This window comes from Lytechinus variegatus, chromosome 6 (genome assembly GCF_018143015.1).
Source record: "Lytechinus variegatus isolate NC3 chromosome 6, Lvar_3.0, whole genome shotgun sequence".
In the NCBI taxonomy this organism is placed as follows: Eukaryota; Metazoa; Echinodermata; class Echinoidea; order Temnopleuroida; family Toxopneustidae; genus Lytechinus; species Lytechinus variegatus.
Window position 1 is genome coordinate 15,552,440 of NC_054745.1, and position 22,854 is coordinate 15,575,293.

At 37.6% G+C, this 22,854-nt stretch overlaps 1 protein-coding gene across 1 annotated transcript; it reads left to right on the top strand.

Moving 5' to 3' along the window:
• Positions 1-271: 271 nt before the first annotated feature.
• LOC121417086 (tectonic-1-like) lies at positions 272-22,854 on the top strand. The gene is made up of 13 exons (XM_041610651.1): positions 272-517; positions 6,642-6,762; positions 7,302-7,411; positions 8,235-8,374; positions 8,797-8,899; positions 9,611-9,729; positions 10,094-10,447; positions 11,083-11,208; positions 13,333-13,442; positions 15,375-15,515; positions 17,597-17,765; positions 21,001-21,153; positions 22,068-22,854. The coding sequence occupies exons 1-13, from the start codon at positions 295-297 to the stop codon at positions 22,314-22,316; spliced, it is 2,118 nt and encodes a 705-aa protein (XP_041466585.1). The 5' UTR covers positions 272-294; the 3' UTR covers positions 22,317-22,854.

Consider the following 22,854-nt stretch of genomic DNA (forward strand, 5'->3'; position numbering starts at 1 on the left):
ATTTTCACTTTCAAAAGAGGGGGGCATACTTCTGATTAAGTGGCATTTTTACATTCGAAATATTGATTTTGCAAAGTGGGGGAAATTATAGGGCCGAAATTGCCCCCCTCCCCCCAAAAAGTGATAGATCTTTCGGCTATATTACCTCATTATCATTATTAGATTGCAACCAAGATCAATATTCTTCCGGTCGGTGGTGTTTTTTTTTAAATTTATTTATGAGCGTTTGCATTTTAGGGGGGTATATAGGGCCTAAATGTGACCCCGACCCCAACGCTCATAACCACAGACAAGATGGCGCGGTTGCCAGCAGACGCCGAAATAGTTTTGATCTTCTTCTGCGCTGCGGTACAGATTTTTCCTGCAACTGCTCAGACAACACCCACAGGTATTCAACAAAGCACAAACAACCCAGTAACAATAGCAACCACCCAAAATGCCCAAACAACACAGACTCAGCAACAAACAACGACTAATCCGCCGACTTTGCCTTCAACAGAGGTGCCCGCGAATACAGGTGAGGTAAAGTGTACGCAGATGATATGTGTGGTCCCATATATTGACATTTGTGTGTTACAATTAACCAAAGTACGCATGAAGCCATGTATCTTGCCATGTTTATTATCGTTTATACTTCACTTGTCATGCTGCTGTGAATGACCCCTGAGCCCACCCACACATGACCTCTCCACTATGACTATCATTGCTTGATTCCACATCGACCTCATGCTCCAGAGTCCAGTGTGGAAGGTATGAGTGGGCTGCCTCAGAGTCAGAGGTTATGTTAATGTTATTTCATTTGTTGTATCCTTGTACACCCCTTCGGGGTTTTATTTGAAGGATCGTTAATTAATTTGAAACTTGAAACTAGACTATTTTTTACAATCTTAGGTGTTAAAAAAAGGGGAGGGGGTTCAACCCTGACAAAAGTAAAAATTACCAGAATTTTTTCAAAGTCTAATAATAATTTTACAAATATTGGTGAAGTCAATCAAGTGAAGGTTTGAGAAAAATTACAATTTCATTTTTTTCATTAATTTTGATGTTCGAACTTCGAGCAGCTGTCTTATAACTTATCACATAAAATGCAGAAATTTCCTTTTTTTAAAGCCAAAGGTTCATGTAATGATGTCTGACATGAAGGGGTGACCATATTTAGGGCACATCGGTTTTCTTGACAATTCAAGACACCTATTAGTATTACACATAATGTCCAATAATTCATATCTTCATTTCATGGCTTGGAATTCAAACTTCACTCAGATTAAAATCAATGTAATTTCAAGAAATTTGCAACACTTACAGTCGTCTGCTCACATGTGTGACCCAACTTCGCGCAGTAAGTTTGCTGCCCTCTTGTGGTCGACAACGAGTGTCAAAATGTTCGAAAACCACCTCGTATTGTCCAGCAAATACCACTTTTTATTACCAGCCATTTTAGTAAATAGTTCGAAATTGGTAATACTATTATTTTGTATTGATTTTTTCAAGGTTGAGAATACGCTTGTACAATATCATGGATTTTTCTATGTATACATATCAATGACCGTCTTATCAATACTCAATACATTGCTTGTTGCTGAAACTTTAAGGAATTCTGGCTTTAAGTTTTAATTTGGGAGGAGGTTGGCCCCAGGCAGGGGCCATATTATTGGTTTTAAAATTTAAGACAATTTTCTCAAAATTATGCCAAAAGTTAACATCTCATTTTCATCATCATATTCAATTTCACCATACAAATAGTTTTATTAATATTATTTTTTTACTTGCTTCTAAGATTATATATTTAGGCCTCCATAAGTAAAAGCTATTTTTTTCACAAAAGGCATGCCCCCAAAATCATCACCACTGAACAAAAAAATATCACTACATTTATCATCCCAAGTTCATCATCATAACCATGATTTCCATATTGTATAATATGACTGCAGGATCTATTCATTTATAGGGCAAGTCCAAGAAAAGGTCACCCTAGAAGGCAAAATTTCATCTTTAATTTAAGAAGTTATCTTTGGTGGGGTAAGAGAGCCCAAATGTTGAATTTTACAATTTCATTAAGAAAAATTTGATAATATGCATATTTATGCTAATTTGGGGCACCTAATTTGCATAATTGGTAAAATGGGCGTTACGTATGGGACAATTATAAAAACTCATAGAAAATAAAAACAAAACTTATGAGATTTAGTCATAGGTGGGACATGGACCCCCTAACATCTTCTTACTTTTTGGGGAAAAGAAGTGATGTCATCTAATTAATTATGCAAATTAGGTCTTGTCCAAGGAGGGAATGTCCCATACGTAACATTTTGAGGATGTTTTTTTAAGTTATTTCTCATAATACAATACTTGTATTGTTGCATCTCTGGGAAGTTCTAATTTATAAAGTATGAAAATGTTATACCCAAAAAGTTTCAAAAATAGAGTTTACTTTTTAATTAAAAGTTAATTAAATAATTGTTACGTATGGGACAACATGTTACGTATGGGACATTTACACACAATGTCAATGGGGAGATTTGTGTACAAAGTGAATGGAGAAAAATAAATTTCAAGAGTGCTCTAAAAGTGATTACTTACCTTTTCTTTAGTTTTTAAAGACTGATTTGTTATGAATACTGATTAATGAAAACAATTGAAGCGAAAAAATTGTGAAAATGGAAAAATATGAATAAAATAAAAAACATTAGAAATACATAAGAAATTCATGAAACCATGAAAAACAAGGAAAAAAATGTGGAAATGGCTAATTTCCTTTTCAGTCATATCAAATATGTCTCAATAGAACATTTTAAAAGACAGAAACTCTTTTGTTATTTCCATATTTTAAATTATTTCAATTTTTTTAATTATGGGGGAAATTGTGTACATTCTCTATGGGGACAAAATGTCCCATACGTAACTGTCCCATACGTAACATGTCATTAATTTGTTTAATTAGAGTCTGTAATTAGAGGGATTTGGCTTATGACATGAAACTTGCCTCAGATATACTAGAGTATTGTGACTTCTATCTTACTGAGTTACAAGTTGTCAAATGAAATACTTTAAGAGAATTCTCAACTTGTAAAAATTGTTTCAAAAATTGTCTTTTTTCTGCGTCCCATACGTAACGGCCCATCTTTTCTCTCTAAAAGGTCAAGGTCGAGGTCATATGCCAACATTTTTTCCATGATTATTCTTCTCCTAGATGTCTACCATCATGAGGGTATTCAATCTAATCAAAGTCAATTAACACTATTTTTCAGGTCATTGAAGCCTCTGAAATGTCCCATACGTAACGCGCGCGAATTCTTGGACTTGCCCTATATCATTTTCAACATTTCTCACAAAATTTCACATCATTGTTACCATCTTTCAGGACGAAATCATTAGATCGACCTTCCCCCCCCCCCCCCACCCAATCTTAAATTGTTTTGTATATTGGGGAATGAAATTTAAGGAAAAATGAACATGTTCTCTTCTCTTAAAAGCACACTTAATTCATGGCCACATGAACACAGCTAAGGAGAATGAAGAAAAGACACTAAGTTATGATTTGTACACTCAACTGAATTTCTTGTTTTCATTTTTTTATTCATTTTCCATTTACACACCTCATATTTTTCAGAAATGAAAATTGTTTACATATTAATTTGTATTTTACATATTTTTCATATTTTACATATTTACATACATACATACATGTATATATTTACATATTTATATATTCATATATTTACATAGTTGGATATTCACATAATTACTTATTCATATGATTATATTTATACATATAAACAAATATTGATTGTTCCTTCTCACAACAAGGGCACCTGAAAAAAAATAATCGTTGCCAACTTGAGCTCGTCCGGCGCAACCATGATGGACCCAGTGTTTGCATGAGTCTCATTCTGCCCAGTCAATGACAGTGTCCATGATGGTGGTTCGTCCAAATGGCACTGGCAACAATGTTCATCGTCATCTGATCTTTTCTCAGAAAGATGAGTCTGGGTCGTCTGCTCAGTTGTAGAATCTTTCAGAAGATTCTGTTGTCCCTGATGGCTACCCCTCCTGCTTCATAGACTGGTGGAGCCTGCCTTTTCCTCTGACTATTCTTTGAAGGTGGAGAAGGCTTCTTGGTCGCTAATGATGCCTCCATGGAGCTTGTTGATGGGGGATGAACCAGATGATGGGTGTCGGCGTTGGTTACTATACTTGGGCTCATCGTCCTCTTGATTCAATTCAATTCCAGACTTAAATGCTACCTTGAGGTTGTCTTCTCTCATCGCCTGTCTTCTCTCATCGCCTGTAGGTATGCGTGACTGATGAGGCTTGTCGTGTCAGATCTAGTTAATGACCTCCCAGGATGCTTGGAGAGGAAATCTGTGCACTGCCTGTTGAAATGTGCCTTCATCGGGAAGAAGCAGCCTACGTCGAGAGGCTGGAGAATGTGACTTGTGTGAGGGGGAAGGAGGAAAAGTATCACGTTGTGCTTCCGGGCTTCTTTTATGAGGGGAACAGTTATGTGGCTTTTGTGTCCATCATACAGTAGGAGTACTCGTTGCTTAGCTTTCCGGTCTGGCAGGGATGGGATGAAATGCTTGCTGAGGAACCGTCTGAAGACTTCTCCTTTACTCCACCCACTGTCCGTTATCTCGAACCTGCTGCCTGGTAATGATAGCAGATCAGCTCTGCCATCAAGTTCTTGCCTTAAAATACAATATAGGGTGATAATGTGAATCCCTCAGCTGATCCCACAGGCAAGGAGTGTTATGGTTGCTGAGCAGCAGGAAATAATGGAAGGCGACCTCCTACCACTCACCACCCTCAATGGTGAATGCTCCTGATTGAAGCCAGTTTCATCAACATTGTATATGAACCTAGGCTTGTCCTTTAGATCATACTTTATCAAGATCTTGTCCAGTCCTTGGTAGTATCTGGCAATCCTCTCTGGTGTTGTTAATATTGCCCTATTAATAGCCAACGACCTTGGGCGGATGACTCGAGAGCTGGCCATCTCCTCATTACCCGTAAAACTATCTTGTTAATTGTTGAACAGGAGACTCACCCTTTTACTGATGAGCCTGTGTGTCAAGCTCCAGAACCTGGAATTTAAAATATAAATATATACAAATGTTGATTAATATTGCATTACAATTGATGAAAGAGTGTTTTTTATAAAATGATCAATTATATAATAATAATAATAACCATATTTCTAATGCGCACATATCCACTCCGAAGAATGCTCAAGGCGCCTAACAATTCATCATAATTCAAATATAAACAGTAAATTGGAGAAATATAAAGTCTTATATTAACAAAAAAAAATAATAATGACGCGATGATGCAAAATAGTTCAACAATACAATAATAATGGTGATTACAATAAAACCAATGCTAATGGTACTAATTATGATGAAATAAATAATGAGGAAAATAATTTAATGTAAATGATAATGATAATAATGATAATTTAATGATAATAATAATTATAAAAATTATAATTATGATAATGATAGTCACAACAGCAACAATAAAAAAAATGATACTGATTATGATGATGATGATGATAGAAGGAGTATTCCCAACTCTCTACTTTAAGAACAAATATAGATTGTTACCCACCTGAGAACGATTCAAGCCATATAATCCACACTCAGCCATGTACACAAGTGGCTGGAAAGGGCGCCTCTTCAACATAACTTAGCGTCGCTGGGTGCCCTTTTGGTCCTGTGTGCCGCCTTGACAGTTTGTTCCTCAAGGTCACCTCCAGAACCCCACATCTGCCATCTCTTTGACACCAACTGCATTGCTTCTTCAATGTGTTCTGGGGGTGTTTCACAAAGATTTAAGTATGACTTAGAGTCGCACTTAAATGTCTAGTTGCGCGCAGTATAAAAGGCATGACAGCATTGGTCAGATCATGCCAAGAGGACGCGCACTTCTGCGTATTGATCAATAAGATTGCGCGTTGCATATCATGTACGCGTCGACATTTAAGTGCGACCTAAGTCATACTTTAAATCTTTGTGAAACACCCCCCTGGTCCATAATTCACATAGCTGGAAAGGTGTTTCTCTGTAAGAGAGTAATATGTACATGCATTTAAAATAACAAATATCTGATATTTTTGTCAATATTGTAATCACCCTTTCTATCACTTTTAAGTGTATCAATTGATATCCATTTTCCTCTCTAACTCTCTTTTTTACATCATTTTAAAATATTTATTTTGTTCTTCAAATATCTCCATTCCATGGATTCACCCTTCAAAGCTGTCAGAATCTCATACAAAACTACAGACTTAGGGGACCTTACCATACATTATTTGGCATAATATTCTTCCCTCTTGGGAATACATATTATAGTTCAATGTTCATTACATTTTGATATATTGGCAATCAGGGGTGTGAGAGTTCAGATTTTCATTGGATTTCAGATTTTTTTTTTTTTTTCAGCTTAATTTCAGCTTATTTTGGGCTTTCTTCTGTGCAAAAAGTATGGGAGCTCTTTCTATTTCAGACTTTTTCAACACTCTTCAGCTTTTTTCAGATCTTTTTATTTGTGACCACTAACACCCCTGATTGGCAATGTGTGAGGTATAGAGTGGGGATCACTCATAAATATTCACTTATTTTCCTCTTTCTGTGTCTGAGTAGACATAGGTACATGCATCTGTGATTTGACTGGCAACCGATGTGACGTAAACTGCTGCTGTGACCCAGATTGTACAGCGGCCGACACAGAGACATTCAGCCAATGTTCAGAGAATACCTATGTGTAAGTAATCGTCCGTCTTATAAATCAGATTGTCCGTCAGCGGATTTTCAAAATGTTCAACCAGTGGTCAGATAATACCTAGCCTGATACCCTTCCCTGTCAATCCATTTAATTTTTTTTTTTAGGTCAAACACAAGAAAATTTCCAGTCAACCCTCAGATAGTAATTATATCTAAATTAACCATTCCCTCTTCCCTTAATTCTCTCTCTCTCCCTCCCTCCGACTCTCCGCCTCTCTGTCTGAATCTCTCATACGGTGCATTGGAACAAACTTGCGATCAATTGCAAGTCTTTTTTCAGTCTCGAGATCAATCCTAGGTATTGCAATTAATTGCATATTTGCAATATCTGCAATTTGCTAATCTGCTCCATGAAACAAGGAGTGTAATCTGATTTGCTACAGCTAAAATTGATCAATCAGTTATAAGATTGCAACAGAATATTTGCAATTGATTGCAAATATTTTCTTGCAACACCCCCTTATTCTTTGTGACTCCCCGCCTCTCTGCCTGACTCTCTCTCTCTCTCTCTCTCTCTAGTGTTGAGGACAAGGTGTGTCTAAGAAGCTCAGTCATCTTCACCAACAATGCTGAGCCTGAGACTGTGGATGTGACGGACCCAAGCCTATTCTGTATCACCAGAGATAACTGTAAGTAGTGTTAGGGCCCGTAACACAAAGCTTAGCAAATTACCTTAGAACCTATTTTTTTATGATTGATTGCATTGTTCATAGTGTACAATTAATTGTAAAAATTGATTAATCACTAACCTTTGTATTATAGGACCTTGGACGATATTTGATTTCAATCTAGTACTTTGCAGGGAATAATTTTGCTTTACAAATTTGAATAGCATTTTGCCATTTTTGGCCATAAGAGAAAAGCTCTCAACTAAGTATTGTACAGTCCTATGTAAAAATATGCTATACAGAAGACTTAATGCATAGCAGTCTTTCGAAAATGTGGAGCAAATTGTGATGCGATACCAGGAAAATTATTCCCTGCATTTTTTCTTTTTTTTTAACACATGCACACGTTATCATTAATGCATTAAGCATTTTTATTTATCTGATGCAGGATAAAAGAGCTATGTAGATAAAAATGCGTCGGTCAAGGGCAGTGCGGGGAATTGAACCCTGGACTTTCATGGTGTGGTCAGGTGCCTTAGACCACTTAGCCACGGGACCTTGTGTGACTATTTGACATTACTATAATGTTTGTTTTCTGGGTCAAAACTGTGTGATTTTATTGTACAGAGGATATGGAGAACACCTTTTCCTACATGTATGAAAGGTGTTCTCCATATCCTTGTATGGAAGTAATATCTGCCTGTATTTCCTTCCCTTCACCATGTTACACATGGTGAACCCTAAACCTTCTCCATGTTGTAATTGCTCTCCAACATATTGCAGTAAGAGATGAAGTATACCCCTTTTCCCATCCTGTTACCGATACCTTTACTTTGTTTTCCAGATGCTCAAAGGAATTTCTATACTGTGCCGCAGGCGGTTGAGACGGTTGAACGTTTCTATGAGCTTAGCGATCAGTATGGGTCAACATCGTATGCCAAGCCGTCAGAGGATACAAATGTGACCTATAGTGACTTTTATAAGGTGATTAGCTGTGCTTTATCCTTTTATAATTTACATTAAATTAATTAATGTAATAATAATTATGACCGCAGTGTTTTCAATTATTATGATAAGAATAATAAGTATGATGATGAGTGATGATGATGATGATGGTTGTGATGATGATGATGAGGAGGAGGAGGAGGATCATAAGGATGATGATGATAAGGATGATATACTGTAGGAACTGTAACAACCAGACACAGAAGCTTGATTGAATTCGAAATTGAGGTGTCCTTTGAAGCAATACAGAAGGCAAGCTTGCACATAACCGCTCCTACTCTACAAAAAGTCTTAAACCAGAAAGAGAACAATGAATGTGCACTCATTTGAGTATAAGGAGCACCTTAACGATATTAACTAAAAATTATACATTTCGTCCCCTTTTTTTCTGTTTCTCTCAGTCTGGAGATGTAATCTACACATTGTATGACTCCCTAGCCCTAGGGCGACTCGGGCTACCAAGAGGGCTAACATCGGATATTTGTGACGACAGCAACCCTGCAGGTTCGTATGACCTTTATGTTGAGTCTCAAGGTTTCAGTTTTCTAAACTGCAGGTTCTGTGTCCTTCAATTACTAGTATATGTTCAGAACATTTGACGAAATGATTTTGCTTACGAGTTTGATTACCGTTTTTGGTCATGTGAGGGTTTTATGATATTTGCTCCAATGGGAAATCTATACGAGCATAAAAGCCAACCTTCAAAACTGGATAAACACCAATCTTTAATCTTTGCATTATTCTGAATAAAAAACTCTTAATCCTAACTCAAAAACCTACATGTATATCATCTTGAGATATTTTCGCAGGATGAAATCTTGTGTCGCCCTGTATAAGGAAAGCTCTCACCATCGTTCTTTACAGTTCGATATAAAGCAATCTGCTATACAAGACATTTTATGACTCATAAAATTGGGGAATTGAAGAAATACCATTTTCTGTGAATTCTGGGCTCTTTTTCAATTTCTTTCAAACTTGTTAGCGGAAAAAACTGGAGACTTGTGAGATTCGGTCATCAGAAATAAGAGAGTGGTAGTGGTAGGCGTGTCTCATGGTAGTCTTGTGTGAAATTATTGTGATAATGTTCATCCAATATCTGCTTAAATCACATGGTCTAACGAAGTTAGACCATGTGATGAGTGGACGAGTTGGCAATAGACGATTTGGCAGTTTACTGATTTAGAGACTGGATATTATTATATTTTTTTCTTACAGCATATTTACAGGATCAGAGTGTAACATGCACTCGTTTGCTTACCAGTCTTGAAAGAGAGTGTGGACAGCAACCGTTCTTATCTGCCAAGACATACTTTGATGGGTTCAAGGTCATAGCAGTAAGTGCATCAATGATGATAATATCCCATATTTACCTGGTGCCTTTTCTGGAAGATACAAAGTACTTTGAGATGCCATCCCTGGTGCCTGCATGTTTCATAAAAGAGTTACAACTGTTGTAACTTTACCATTTTTAAGAAATTTTATCAATATGAAGATGTTAAAAAATATATAGTTTATAAAAAGAAAGGAATGGGGGGAAAGCAGCACAACAACATCTTGCTAAAGGAAGTTAGTGCCAAGATGGGATTTGAATCCCAAACCTTATGACCTATAGTCCTGAGACAATCCACCGGATTAGACCACAATACCTGTACACGATATGTAACCCTATTTGACTTTTTTTACTTTCTCATGCTCCAGACGCCCAATTTCCTTCAAGAAAACCCACTCCCTGCGCCTATCTTAGTCAACGCCACAACCGCCCTCCCCGAGATGACCTCCATGCCGACGACCCCACAAGATGTGACAACCCCAGACGCGGGTAACGCCACATTGGGTCCCAACGCAACCGTCGTCGATCAGTTCACGACCCTCGTCCCTGTCACAGACTATCCCTTCTACGGCGAGCCGGGTCTAGTGAATATCTCGGTCCGATTGCCAGTCTTGTGCCGGATCGTCTTTGGTTTCGTGGTTGACTGCAACTACACGATGGATGAGGTCCCGTTCCCGGTGTATAATGAATCAAGTGAAACTTGTGAGGATGTGGTCCTTGAGGTAAGGCTAATCTACTTTGCTCATGAGAAGAAAAAAAATTACAGAAAATAAAAGGAGAAAAAAGAAAGGAAAAGAGAAAAATAATAAGAAAAGAAAACAAGAAAAAGAAAGAAATAAGGGGTAAAGGCTTAGTCCTTATGCACTAATGGATGCAGAAAGGATGTAAAACGGAAAAGAATCCTGACATCTGTTGGAAAACATTATGTATTCGTTGTGTACTATTAGCATACATGTTTCATACGCTCTATATCCATCGACCAACTGGCCACTGTGATTTAAATGTTCACCCATTTTGTCCATTGTCTGGAGCGGATGAAAACAAAAGGAGCCACCCTGAAATTCTGCTTGTCTGCTATATCCGTTATGAATATGTTTTGTGTCCATTTTGTTCATAATTTTAGAGTTTGAATAGATAAAGAGTAGCCTGTTGCGACTCTGATTTATGAGTTAATGAAAAGGTTAGGGGATATTTTGTTGCCCTGATTTGATCAAAAAAAGGAGTTGACATATAAATCAAAATTGAATTTGTAATGGGTTGACATTTTGCTAATCGATATCTATTTTAATACTTTTTTGGGGCGACTGACTGAGCCACATTAACAAGGTTACTTCATTTCTATCTCCTTCCTTCCTAGGTCAAATACATCATTACCCACAATTCAACAGATGGCATAGAGGAAGTAGAGGTCGAACTTCTCCTGGGGTCATTGACCTCAAATGACATGAACCCATCCCAGACATTCTCTACAGAGTTTGTGAAGGTGAGTCCCAAATATTTACAGGGCCGCATTGGGTGATTTCAAGTACGATGTTCGGTGTCGGTGTTGAGAGCGTGAAAAGGCTGCTGAAGCGAGCTCCAACACCGAGCTGGGTTCAGAGGAACGATACCGTTCGCGTTATCGATAGCCTATGATGTCAAGCCTCTGCGCTTCCGATCATTTCAACTTTATAACGTGAGAAATTCTCGACGACGAAAGTGAAATCGGGGAGAAATTGCAATAAAATTCTATCGTACAGAATACAAAGGTTAAAATCAGTGCAGAATCAGAAAGCGTAAATATTATTTTTCATTAAAATGTATAAAACTCTTTTTTTTTGCGTTCATTTTAACTGTAAAAAGATAATTTTACGGGGATGTTTCATAGTATTCGTCGCCTGTTCGTGAGCTACAGTCACCAACACCAAACTTGAAATAACGATTTTCCCAATCCCTGGGGGTCGGTGTTGCCGAATGGGGAAACTGCACGTAGATTGTCAACACCAGCCGCAGTGCACGGTTCAGCAGACGACATTCAACACCAGCCTTCAACAGGAACTGCAGGAAATATGTCATATTTTCCAAGATCAATCCCAACACCAGCCTGATTTCAAGTACGGTGTTGTGGCTGGTGTTGGTGTTGTCACAACACCAACACCAAATTTCAACACCATACTTGAAATCACACATTGAATTGGTAGAATGTATGCTGGTCGATATTTGCTTTCAATGTTAGTTGTTTAATAATAATAATTGGCATTTATATAGCGCTTTATCAATCTACAACTGTTCAAAGCGCTTCACAATTATTATTACCCGGTCACTGGATTCATAGCATTCCAAGCAGCCTGTTAGGCGCAAGCTTGCTAAACCAACCACAATGACGGTTTTTTCCTACCGGTACCCAATTAGCACCTGGGTGAGAGTGGCAAAGTGTGGACTGACGCCTTGCCAAAGGGCGCTAGGCCATGGTGGGATTCGAAAACACGACCCTCTGATGACAAGGCGAGAGTCAGAACCGCTACACCACGGCACTTTATATGACCAGCAAAATATTGCTGATAACATGATATACTGCTGAGTCTGAAAACCTGTTATAAATGTTCATTTTGAGCTCCCAAATTCAGTGGTAGGAGGGAAGGTTGAAATAAAAATAAGGCTTTCATCATTGTTTTCCCTACTTCCAACTTACAATGTTCTGAGCAGGTTGAAAGCAATCGTACAGAGCAGCATTCCTGTCAATAAATGTGATTAGCTTTTCACAATTGACAATATTTTTGTCATATTGTGTTACCACAATATTTCAACATAATCATGAAATCATTTTTACACGCCGGTCCTATGGGACGTATTATGGTATCACGCTCAATGTCTTTCCGTCTGTCTGTCCGTTAACTTTTTTGTAAAGCGGTAACTTCAGTTTAAATTAACCTAGGCTCATATAAGTTGGTGTGCATGAAACTAGCATGGATCCCCCGAAGCCTATTGATTTAAAGGGCCAAAAGGTCAAAGACACATTGGCATGTTTTTATCTTACCCTTCGACACTTTTGTTTAATTATCAATATTTTTCAATGTTGCATGTTTTTGGTGATATCAAAATACCATCCAGCACAAGTAAATTTGCACTTGGATCTATACCCGCATCCAAAGCTACTTCTTTGCACCTACTTGATCAGTGATTTATTATCAATGTCAAAAAGGTTTTTCATGAGGCCACCATCATTCCCAAGCTTAACTGCTCGTGATGGCGGTCTCCTGCATCCATTGATCAGGGGCAGCGTAATGGTTTAGAAATGATCATAATAATACGAACATGCCTATATAGTGCATATCAGTGCAAAATGTGTCCCCATGCGCTCGATCGGATTTTATTACCCTGGCTTTAGCCCTGCAGCCTTTTACAGCGCAGTGGCATTTCAAGGAATAAATTCTTGCCAGGTACCCATTCCCATTTACCTCACCTGGGTGAAGGGTGGATATATTTCTTGCCGAAGGAAATCATGCCATAGCTGGGATTTGAACCCATGACCCACTGCTTCAAAGTCAGAAGACTAGTTCACTGGACCACAACGCTCCTCAAAAAGTGGTCTTTCTCGCTCATTCTTTCTCAATATTTCTTCACACAGCGTGAGGAGGTTGATGTGTACCCTCGTAGCGGTAATCCTGGCTACGTGATTGGACAACCGTTAATGGCTGGGAACCTCGTGGAAGAGATTCAACCAGACGAGAGTATCAAATATCCTTTACTGAACTCCAGGGCATAACCCTAACTGGGGTTATTTTGGAGGTTGGACAGATATAAGCTTTTGATCACATGGTCACAGAAGAAACTGGCATGCCTATCACCTATGTAGTAATCTGACAAATATATATATTTTATTCCCAAATCATTCAAATTTGTTTTTGATTAAACGGATTATCCCTAATTCATGCATTCATTTTGAATTCAGTTGTAAATTTTGAATAAAGCTTCTAAACTGCTGTTTTGCTAAAAAACACTCTTTCGTATTATTTTTTAATGTAAAATGAAAAAAAAATTAATTGCGATATTGGCAAACTTTTTAAACAGCTTTCAAAATTTCATAGGTATTCAGGTAAATCGTTCACAGGGTTACATGTATGTCAATCATAAGCAATTGTTTTATTTAAATGATAATACATGTACATACAACAATACAAAATACTTTTTAGTGAGCTTTTCTCAGTACTGATTTATTCAGAATAAATGTTGAGGTCTTTTTAGGGTCAAATCAATCCATGGCCATTGATTTCTATGACTATGGATGGCCTTTTTATTGGCCTCACTGTCCCTACCATTGTCCAGGGTGGTATTCTGGAACTCTGTCATAACTTTTGTCATGAATTTTGTCATTTCTCTCCGAGATGTGACACCGTTATGATTGTCACAAATCAGTATTCTGAACATTGTCTTTTCACTATCATATCTCTTAAAGTTCCCACCCATCTTTTCGGAAGCAAACCAATCAAAATCATTGTTAGTTCCCAGTTGGAGCCCTTCTAGCCAATAGGAAAGCCCCGTGGCAGGTAGGGCATATCCCCAAAACAGTTGCAGGCATCGCGCAGCTACGCGTATATTGATGCGCTTAATTACAAAGAGAGACAGGGAGCTGTGAAGAATTTTAGGGGAGAAGTAGAAAAGTAAGGAAAACAGAGAAAAAAGGAGTAATAAATATGTAGGGCCTAACTACTTGTATCATGAAAAAATAATTTTGAAAATTGTCATGGAAGATGAGTGAAACTAATACCACAATCTAATCTAAATAATAACATTATATGCTTGACATTCAGTCGGCAGGGTGTCGGGATATTTGGTACTAAAAGATATGACAAAATTTATGACTGCTACCCCCTGTCATAACTTTTTTCATATCTTTTGCTCGTATAAAAGGATTACGTGCATTTAAAGCTGCGTATTTTTGCTGCGCGCTAAAGAGAAGAGACAAAATTTATGACAATTTTTGTGACAAAAGTTATGACATCCACCAGAATACCGATTTTGTCATATCTCTGAGATAAGATAAAATATGGAGAGAAGACAATGTTCAGAATACCGCCCCAGGAGTTATGTTGTATCCTTTTAATTTGTTTTGATTTGAGCTGTAATATAGAAACTGCTATGATATCGGCTGTCCATTGAATTTTCACCAAAAAAAATAATTGATGTTATCCACTATTTACAGGTAATCTGCAAAGCTCTGTTAATGCCCTGTAAGAGGTAATTGCAATTATCCTTAAAGCTAAATGAAAGTAGTTGCAGTAAAATACTGATTTCATGAGAAAGTCTGTAAAACCAAGGTTAAGTATTAATATATCATCCTGGATCTAGATCTGGTACAGTTACATAAACTGAACTTTGTGAAATAAAAAAATCTAAGCTGAAAAACGATTACACTGAAGATTGCCAACACAGATAGGCACACGTGGGACAGAGTATTATTATTGCTGGAATAAAGACCGGACGGAAGTGACCGAATCCGCGCTTATTTTGCTTATTTCTCAGCAATTACAAAATTTCTTCCAGAATCCTTTGGCACATATATTTTTATTCATACAAAAAGACACTTGGGTGGTCATTATATTAGTTTCTGTAAAAAGTCATTTTGAGATTGTTACCACAACTGGCATTTATCTTTAACCTAAGTTTTACGCAGGCAATATCTATCGGTACAGATCCTGATAGTTGGCTGACGGTTGTCCGAAGCTCTGCCGACGGAACATGCGTAAACGACACCGATTCTCGTCTTCCCATCACGTTTGGAGAGAATTTACGCAGCGGATGCACCATACGGTATGTTTTATTGTTTTTCTAATCCATGTGCATATGTAGCAGAATCCTGTGGAGTATCTTCACTGAATTTGTATGTTTCATAACAAAAGTCAACATTTTAATGATTATGATAATAGGCAACATAACTGTAGCCCTTTGACAGGCGCGTAGCCAGGGGGGCGTTGGGGGCGGTCGCCCCCCCCAAACGTCCCCAAAAAAGAAAAAAAAAGAAGGGAAAAAGAGTGGAGAAAAGGAAAAGGGAAGGGAGGAAAGGGAAGAAAGGTAGCTTTGTGTTTTTTTCCTTTTTATTCTTTTTTTTCTCAAAAGAGAAACTCCATTCTCACTCTGTATTTTTATATGAATTTTGCTTCCGCGCTGTGCGCGGTTAAATGACAATATTGAAGTTCTCCATTGTTTCCCCCCACCCTTTCTCTAACCCTATTTTCCACCTCAGCTATATGTGTTTCTTGCCAGTTAAAGTTCAAATGTATATAGGGCATGGATTTAAAGTAAGGTTAGGCCGAAGTATATGAAGTTATCCTTTTTTTTATTGATCATGCAACTTCTGGTCGGGTTGGCTCCGGGCGGGTAAAATCTTTATATCAGTTTCTGCCGTCACCTCCATAAAGTCAACTTCTGCTTTTCAGCTCATTACTAAACAACCATAATTATGGGGCAAACAGGTTCCTAATTTAAAAAGAGGAAGGTATAAACTTTGTGTCGTTTTGAATAAAAAAAGTACAATATTTTTTATCAAATTCTATTAAATTTCATGTCATTTCCCTGCACATTCATCTCCTGTCCTGTTTTGCTCCCTCTGTTTTACATTCTGAATGACACTTACGTTTCTTTGATTCGAAATGAAGCGCTTCAGGATAAGTCAAAGAAATTATGCATCCTTTTTTATATAATTTCAATAAATCACAGAAGTTTCAACTTTTTGCGCACTATTTTCCTTGTAGTGAAGTTCAATAATCGTAGAAAATCAATGGAATTAGATCCGATGGGGTATTCGAGATACCTGCATTTGATGAAACGTCCGCCCTTTGAAATTTCAGAGATTCATTGCTCTGCGCGGGAAGGAATATCTTCCTCCCGACAAATACATTTCTTCTCTTCTGCGAGTTAAAGATATGCGTTGTCGCTAAATTGTTTGTAATCAGTTCTGGTCTTTCCAAGAGAAGTATTCAATATATCTTTGAGAATATCCTTTTCTCGGAACCCTTTCCATGGAAAAAAATGATAAAACGCTTTAGCTTCCGTGCTTCGCGTGGGTTTATTAGTATTTTAATTTCCTCCATTGTATTTCTTTTTTGTGCGCTCACAATCACTTTGAAAACAAGGTTCAAAATCGTCAACTGAGCTGATATAGGTACTAGAGACAAGAGAGATGGCTCCTTTTCATTTTAATTTATGAATTATCAAAAACTTCGCTCGGGAGGGGGAAACCCCCTCCCTGCACCCACCCCCTAGGGAGCGCGCTTCGCGCGGTCTGTAAGTGTTGGCACGCTTCGCGTGCACTTACCGCCCCCTCCAAAATGAAATCCTGGCTACGCGGTTGCCCTTTAAGGAGAAATTCGCCCCAGCGATTTTCGCGATCGACCAAAACCAAAAGTTCCTGAATGTAGCGCACACCATGAATTTACCATTCACTTGTGCCCTGAACTAGAAGTAGAAATTCTACTTATTCAGTGATGTTTGATCCAACAACATCCAGGCTATTCGTACTTTAGCTGGCACTTGTCTAGTTGCTTCTGCTTTCGACCCGCATTCTGAACCTCTTCTACTATTTCAAGGAGGAATCATGATAAAACTTGCTAATTCTGAATATCCTTTTTGCTTTATATAAATCTTACCTTGATCAAGCTACCAGAAGGTACTTGGTCACACAAGTAAACGGCGTGAGCTATATCCAGGAACTTTTGGTTATTGTCGATAGCGAGGATTAATTAGTTTTCTTAAAAGCATAGATATTTGATGAGGATGCTGGTGTAGGTTTGCCGAAAATCTGGAGAATCCAAATGAATTTCTAGCAAAATTCAGAGTCTCTCTGCATTACTAATTCATAATACAAAAATCTATGACTGTTGTATTCTTTACAGAGTTTCCTATGAGAGTGTTTCAGACATCTGTGGCTTGATTCAAGCAACTGCACTAAACGCCCTCAACGGTGATCATCCAAGCCATGTCGCTACATTTGGCAATTCACTTCCTGAGGTCGTAGGTGACTGGGTTGAGATCTTCGAGGACCCAATCTCGAGTAACCCTGTGGTAAGTGTATTGGCAAAGTAGTCTTGAAGTCTTTGACCCCGTTCTCACTACCTTCCTAAAACTAGTTTAATACTGGAAACTAGTTTAACGTGTAGTGAGAAAGGTCGACGAGATCTTCCAAACCGGTTCAGAAAATCACCTCGCAATGTAGTTTTCAAGATCGCTTTGCCTCGTTAAACTGGTTTTAGTGTGAGGACACAACCGTTCTTCGGGAAGCGATCTTTGCACATTTTGAGCATGCTACTTCACACGACAGGTGTAGAATGCCTACGCTGCGTTTTTAATATAATATTGCGTGGGAACAAAATCGTATTTCATGGGAACGAAATAATATTGTGTGGGAACGAAATAATATTGCGTGGGAACGAAAAAGTATTTGAAAGGAACAAAATAATGTACGGAGAATTTTTTTTTCTCCTTCATGTCACCTAGCGGGCTCCGTATTGAAGAGTTATAGGGACTTCCCGTACATCATAAGAGATACTTTTCGTTCCCATTCTCTTCTTGCTTTGGTTTCTGTCTTTGTCATTTCACCGTATTATTTTCTTGTCTAAGAGTGCAATTTTCTTCAATGTTTATTTACATATTATTTCTTATTAAGTATTGTATTATGTTTTCTTGTGTTTTATCTGCAAAAGATTGTGCAATTGAGCCTATGCTGCAAACATTCTGGAGTTCTATACGTTTTGTCATGTCCATGTGTGTAATTTTTTGTCTCTTCATATTTTATTTAAAATCCAGTGGAGGAAAATGTTAATATCTTAGACTAACAAAATGAAATTGAACTAGAATTTTAATTCGTCTTACGGACGAATTAGGTGATCTGTCTGTGAATCTCATGATCACGATCACGATCTATTTTTTTAATCATGATCATCATTTCAATGCAGATCAATATGAATATCATCACAATAAACGTAGTTTTATCAATGAAAGGACCTGTTAAATACTGTTGAAAGACATTAAAATAAAAGGTTTTATAAATCTTGTTTTTCTAAAGAATGTCAATTCCAATTTAGCAAGTAATAACACGAAATAGTGAGCATAGTGTTGACGAAAGCAAGATTCTAGAATCCAGTTTTGAAAAAAAAAATTAAACCAGTATGCATTGACCAGTATTTAGTTGCCTCATGAGCAGTAATGACTAAATGACATTTAATTTCTTACATGACGAAATGTAGATTTCATTGCAAGATATTATACAAGCATGCCTTACATAGCAGGTTGGAGCAATTGCATAGACCAGGTGAATAGAATAGCAAAGCAATGAACACTGACGGAGGCATTTGTTGCATTTCTTTCTGGAGTGCAGCGTTAGCCGTGTTCTTATAACAATACATAGCCAACTCTGAAATACCAGTTGCTAGTACACGCATTGTTGTTTTTTTGCATGTATTGAATCGCACAATCTAAAAGAATAATCAAGACATCAAGGTTGTTACTAATATCTCATTAAATATAAAACAATCATGTCACTTTAGTACCAATGAACTTTTTCTTATCATTTGCAGAATGAACCCCAAACTGGCTTATAGGGGTTACACGCAAAATGAGACAAAATTTAATAAAAAAAATAATAGATGCTGATGGGTTTCGATCCAGGGACCCTCGCATTACAAGGCAGATGCACTAACCATCAGACCATAGTAACTGCCATACACTTGCAAGGCAACGATAAAATATAACCTCAAATTGAATTTTTAAGGTGAAAGTTATATCATAAATTATACTTCTATACATTGTTAATATTTATGATGATCTCCTGCTCAAAATGATACAAATGTAACATAATTTGGAAGAATATATAATTAACTACAATATGTCGAAAACCGGGCGAAAAACGACCAATGATTACGGAGTTATAGTCATATTTGCAAAATTATTAAAACGACATGAAACAAAAATAGAAAATTTTAGTTTTGACGCCAATTTGATGACGTTATGATAAAATGTATTGTCAAATGTGACATGAAATCACATCTACAAGTCCTACTCTGTCCGAATATAAAACAAAATTTGGGGGTTAACAGACTATCTGAATAGTTATATAGAATTTTGTAAAAGCATGTTTTCGCACATTTTTGGCCTATTGTGAATGCGCGCAAGCGCGCGTAATTCAAACTTTGACGGAGGCGCATTCCTTCATTACTGGTCGTAGAAGGTCGGTTAAGGTATCAAATTATTGGAAATTTCATAAAGAATGCATTGATGTAAAATAAAGTGCAGTTGTACGTTGCGTAAGGACGTTAAGCGCGTAAACGCGCGCGAAAACCTGTGAGCGCGCAAATTTCTGAAATGCTTAGAATGACCTGATTCGTACTCTACTTTGATCAAAAAGTGATTTTGAGCATTTTAAAATTTTGACGCGCGCGTACATGCGCGTCGTGACCTGTAAAATGACCTTTGATGACATGGACAGTTGACCCTTGATCTGAAGTTGATTTCATGTTAATATTGTTAACTTTTGATGACTGATAATGAAGATATGATTGATAATGTGATTTTACAAAATGGCGCGTAGATGACGTCACGATGACCATTTGACGTTGAACTTGTTTCGTACACATCGTATGATAACTGTCCATAATTGATAACATTTTGATGAAAATTGATTGATTAGTTTTGATGATTTTGGTGGAACAAGAAAAGGGTGGGAAAAGAAAAATAAATAAAAAGAATAAATAAAGAAATAAATAAAAAAGAAAATTCGTAGAAAAATAAGAGGTGATCTGTCAATTGACACATCACCTAATAAGCCAGTTCGTAGTTCCTTTCTGCGCATGATCAAAAGATTCTACGCATGATCAGAAGAAGGTCATTTGTACTAAAGTGACATGGTGCTTTAAAATCTAATGAGATAAGCACCAACTTTGATGTCTAGATTATTTATATATTCTTTTGAATTGTCGCTTCCATTTACATTCACAAAAAAACAACAATGCTTCCACGAACGACTGGTATTTCACAGTTTGCAAAGTACATTGTGCAACATGCTAAGATATGCATTCAAAGTAGGAATGCAACAAATGCCTTCATTACGTGTTCATTTGTGTGCTTTCTAGTCACCTGGTCTATTCAATTTCTTCATCATGCTATGTAAGGCAAGCTTACGTGATATCTTGCTTTGAAATCTGCCTATCATGATGAAAGAAATGAAGGTCATTTGACCAAAATTGTCCATGAAGTAACTACGAACTGGTCTATTGATTGACTTGATCTTTGTTCACCTTTTCAGAGCAACGAGCAAGGAGTGTGCAACAACATGTACATGTCCCTTCACATTGAAGTACTGTATGCCAACGTAGGAGCGTTAGCTAACCCACAGGCCAAGATTATCGGTGTCCGTTATAACTATCCTGATGCTTCGGGACAAACACTTAGATATCAGGTAAGATTGACAAGAGAGAAAAGACAGAGAGGCTGGAACACATTTTATAAAACTATAGATGCTCCGCGGGTCTCGCGGCCGAGCACCTGTATCCCCCGTAGCCTCACAAGGAAATCTCTGCGGCAACACGATGAGGCCAAATCCATAGTATCCTCCAAACTGTGTTCAGGGGATACAATTAGATTGTTCTTCAGTTTCTTGAAAGTTATACAGCTCTATTTTCCTGAAGTGCTTTCTTGAAATTGATTTACATGTAGGCCTATCTTTTTATTTTCTTGAGTTGCATGATTATTCAAAATCCAGTCTTCATGGTTTTGAATTTTGAATTCTCAAGATATACAGTTGTTTCACCACAGACATATAATGACTGTTATATGTCTAGGTGCTCAATTTTACGCTATATAATTTGGACTTTTAACAATTTTATCTTCCCAAATTCTTGTCTGCCCCCTCCCCTCCGTATTTCATCCCCATGTCTCTCCCCTCCTTTCCCTCTCAATCTGTTTAAATTCTGGGCTGCGTCTCACAAAGAGTTGCGATTGATCCGATCAATCGCAACTATGGAAAGCCAGCAAAGTCAACATATAAAATGCATGTTTGTTCGAAATTTGTTCAGATATGAATATATATCCATGAATTCATTGATTTCTTGACAATTTGGTGTGTTCTCTCGTTTACAAAGGACATTTTACAATTTCCTGTAGAAAAAATTATGACACTGATGGATTTCCTTAGAGTTATGATTTATTGGATCAATTGTAACTCTTTGTAAGATAGTGCCGTTTTTCATCATCCATCTTTCTCCTCTCCTCTCTTCCCCTTCTCTTCTCTCTCTCCCTCACTCCTCCATTCTCCCCTGCTCCCTCTCACACTCTCAATCACTCACTCTCCTCCTTTTTCTTTCTCTTCCACAGTGCATAGGCCCATACTGCCAGCAGGGAGCAGAATCTCTCGTTCAAACTTTTGAAGTTTCCGTGTCTGTGGAGTTCATCGACGCCTCCACCTCTCCGACCGCTTCCTGGGCGGAGAAACCAGCGCTGGAATCTAAACTGCCAAACGACTTCTTTTATCCCTTTTCTGGGAGTTCAAAAGCAGTTAAATTGTCTTTCAGTATATTGGTCCATATGGTTGTATTATTATTTTCTGTCCTCGTAACGTTATGAAGATAAATTTTATTTGTGTATGTGTGCAATGTAATGTAAGCATTCCCTCATGTAGCGGGTTTTCTGTCTATGTTAGCGGGTGTACTGTTGCAGGAAATTTTCTTGTTAATTGATTGTAAGTTTAGATGGCATACTTGCAATTGATTAAGGTGCCTTATTAAAAGTCTGTGTGGTGTCTTTCCACAGGAATCCCACTATAGAGGCACTTTGCGTCTATTCATAACGGCTTTTCTGTATTCTCCATTGATTTGTCTGATGAAATCTGAGAATTGGTAATGAAAAGCCGCTATTGTGGATTTCCAACAAAGTAGCCACAGACAAATTATTGGCCTTGGAAATGGAGGCAATTCCTTAGACCAGAGGCCGGTTTTATAAAGAGTTACAACTATTGTAACTTTGCCATTATGGCAACAACCATGGAAACCTTTGTGATTGGCAGCAGCTATATCTTTGCTATTATGCTAAATGTAACAGATAGGTCTGATGCAGTGAGACTACAGTTATGCGAAGCAATCATTGCCTTTACCCTCCCGTCTTC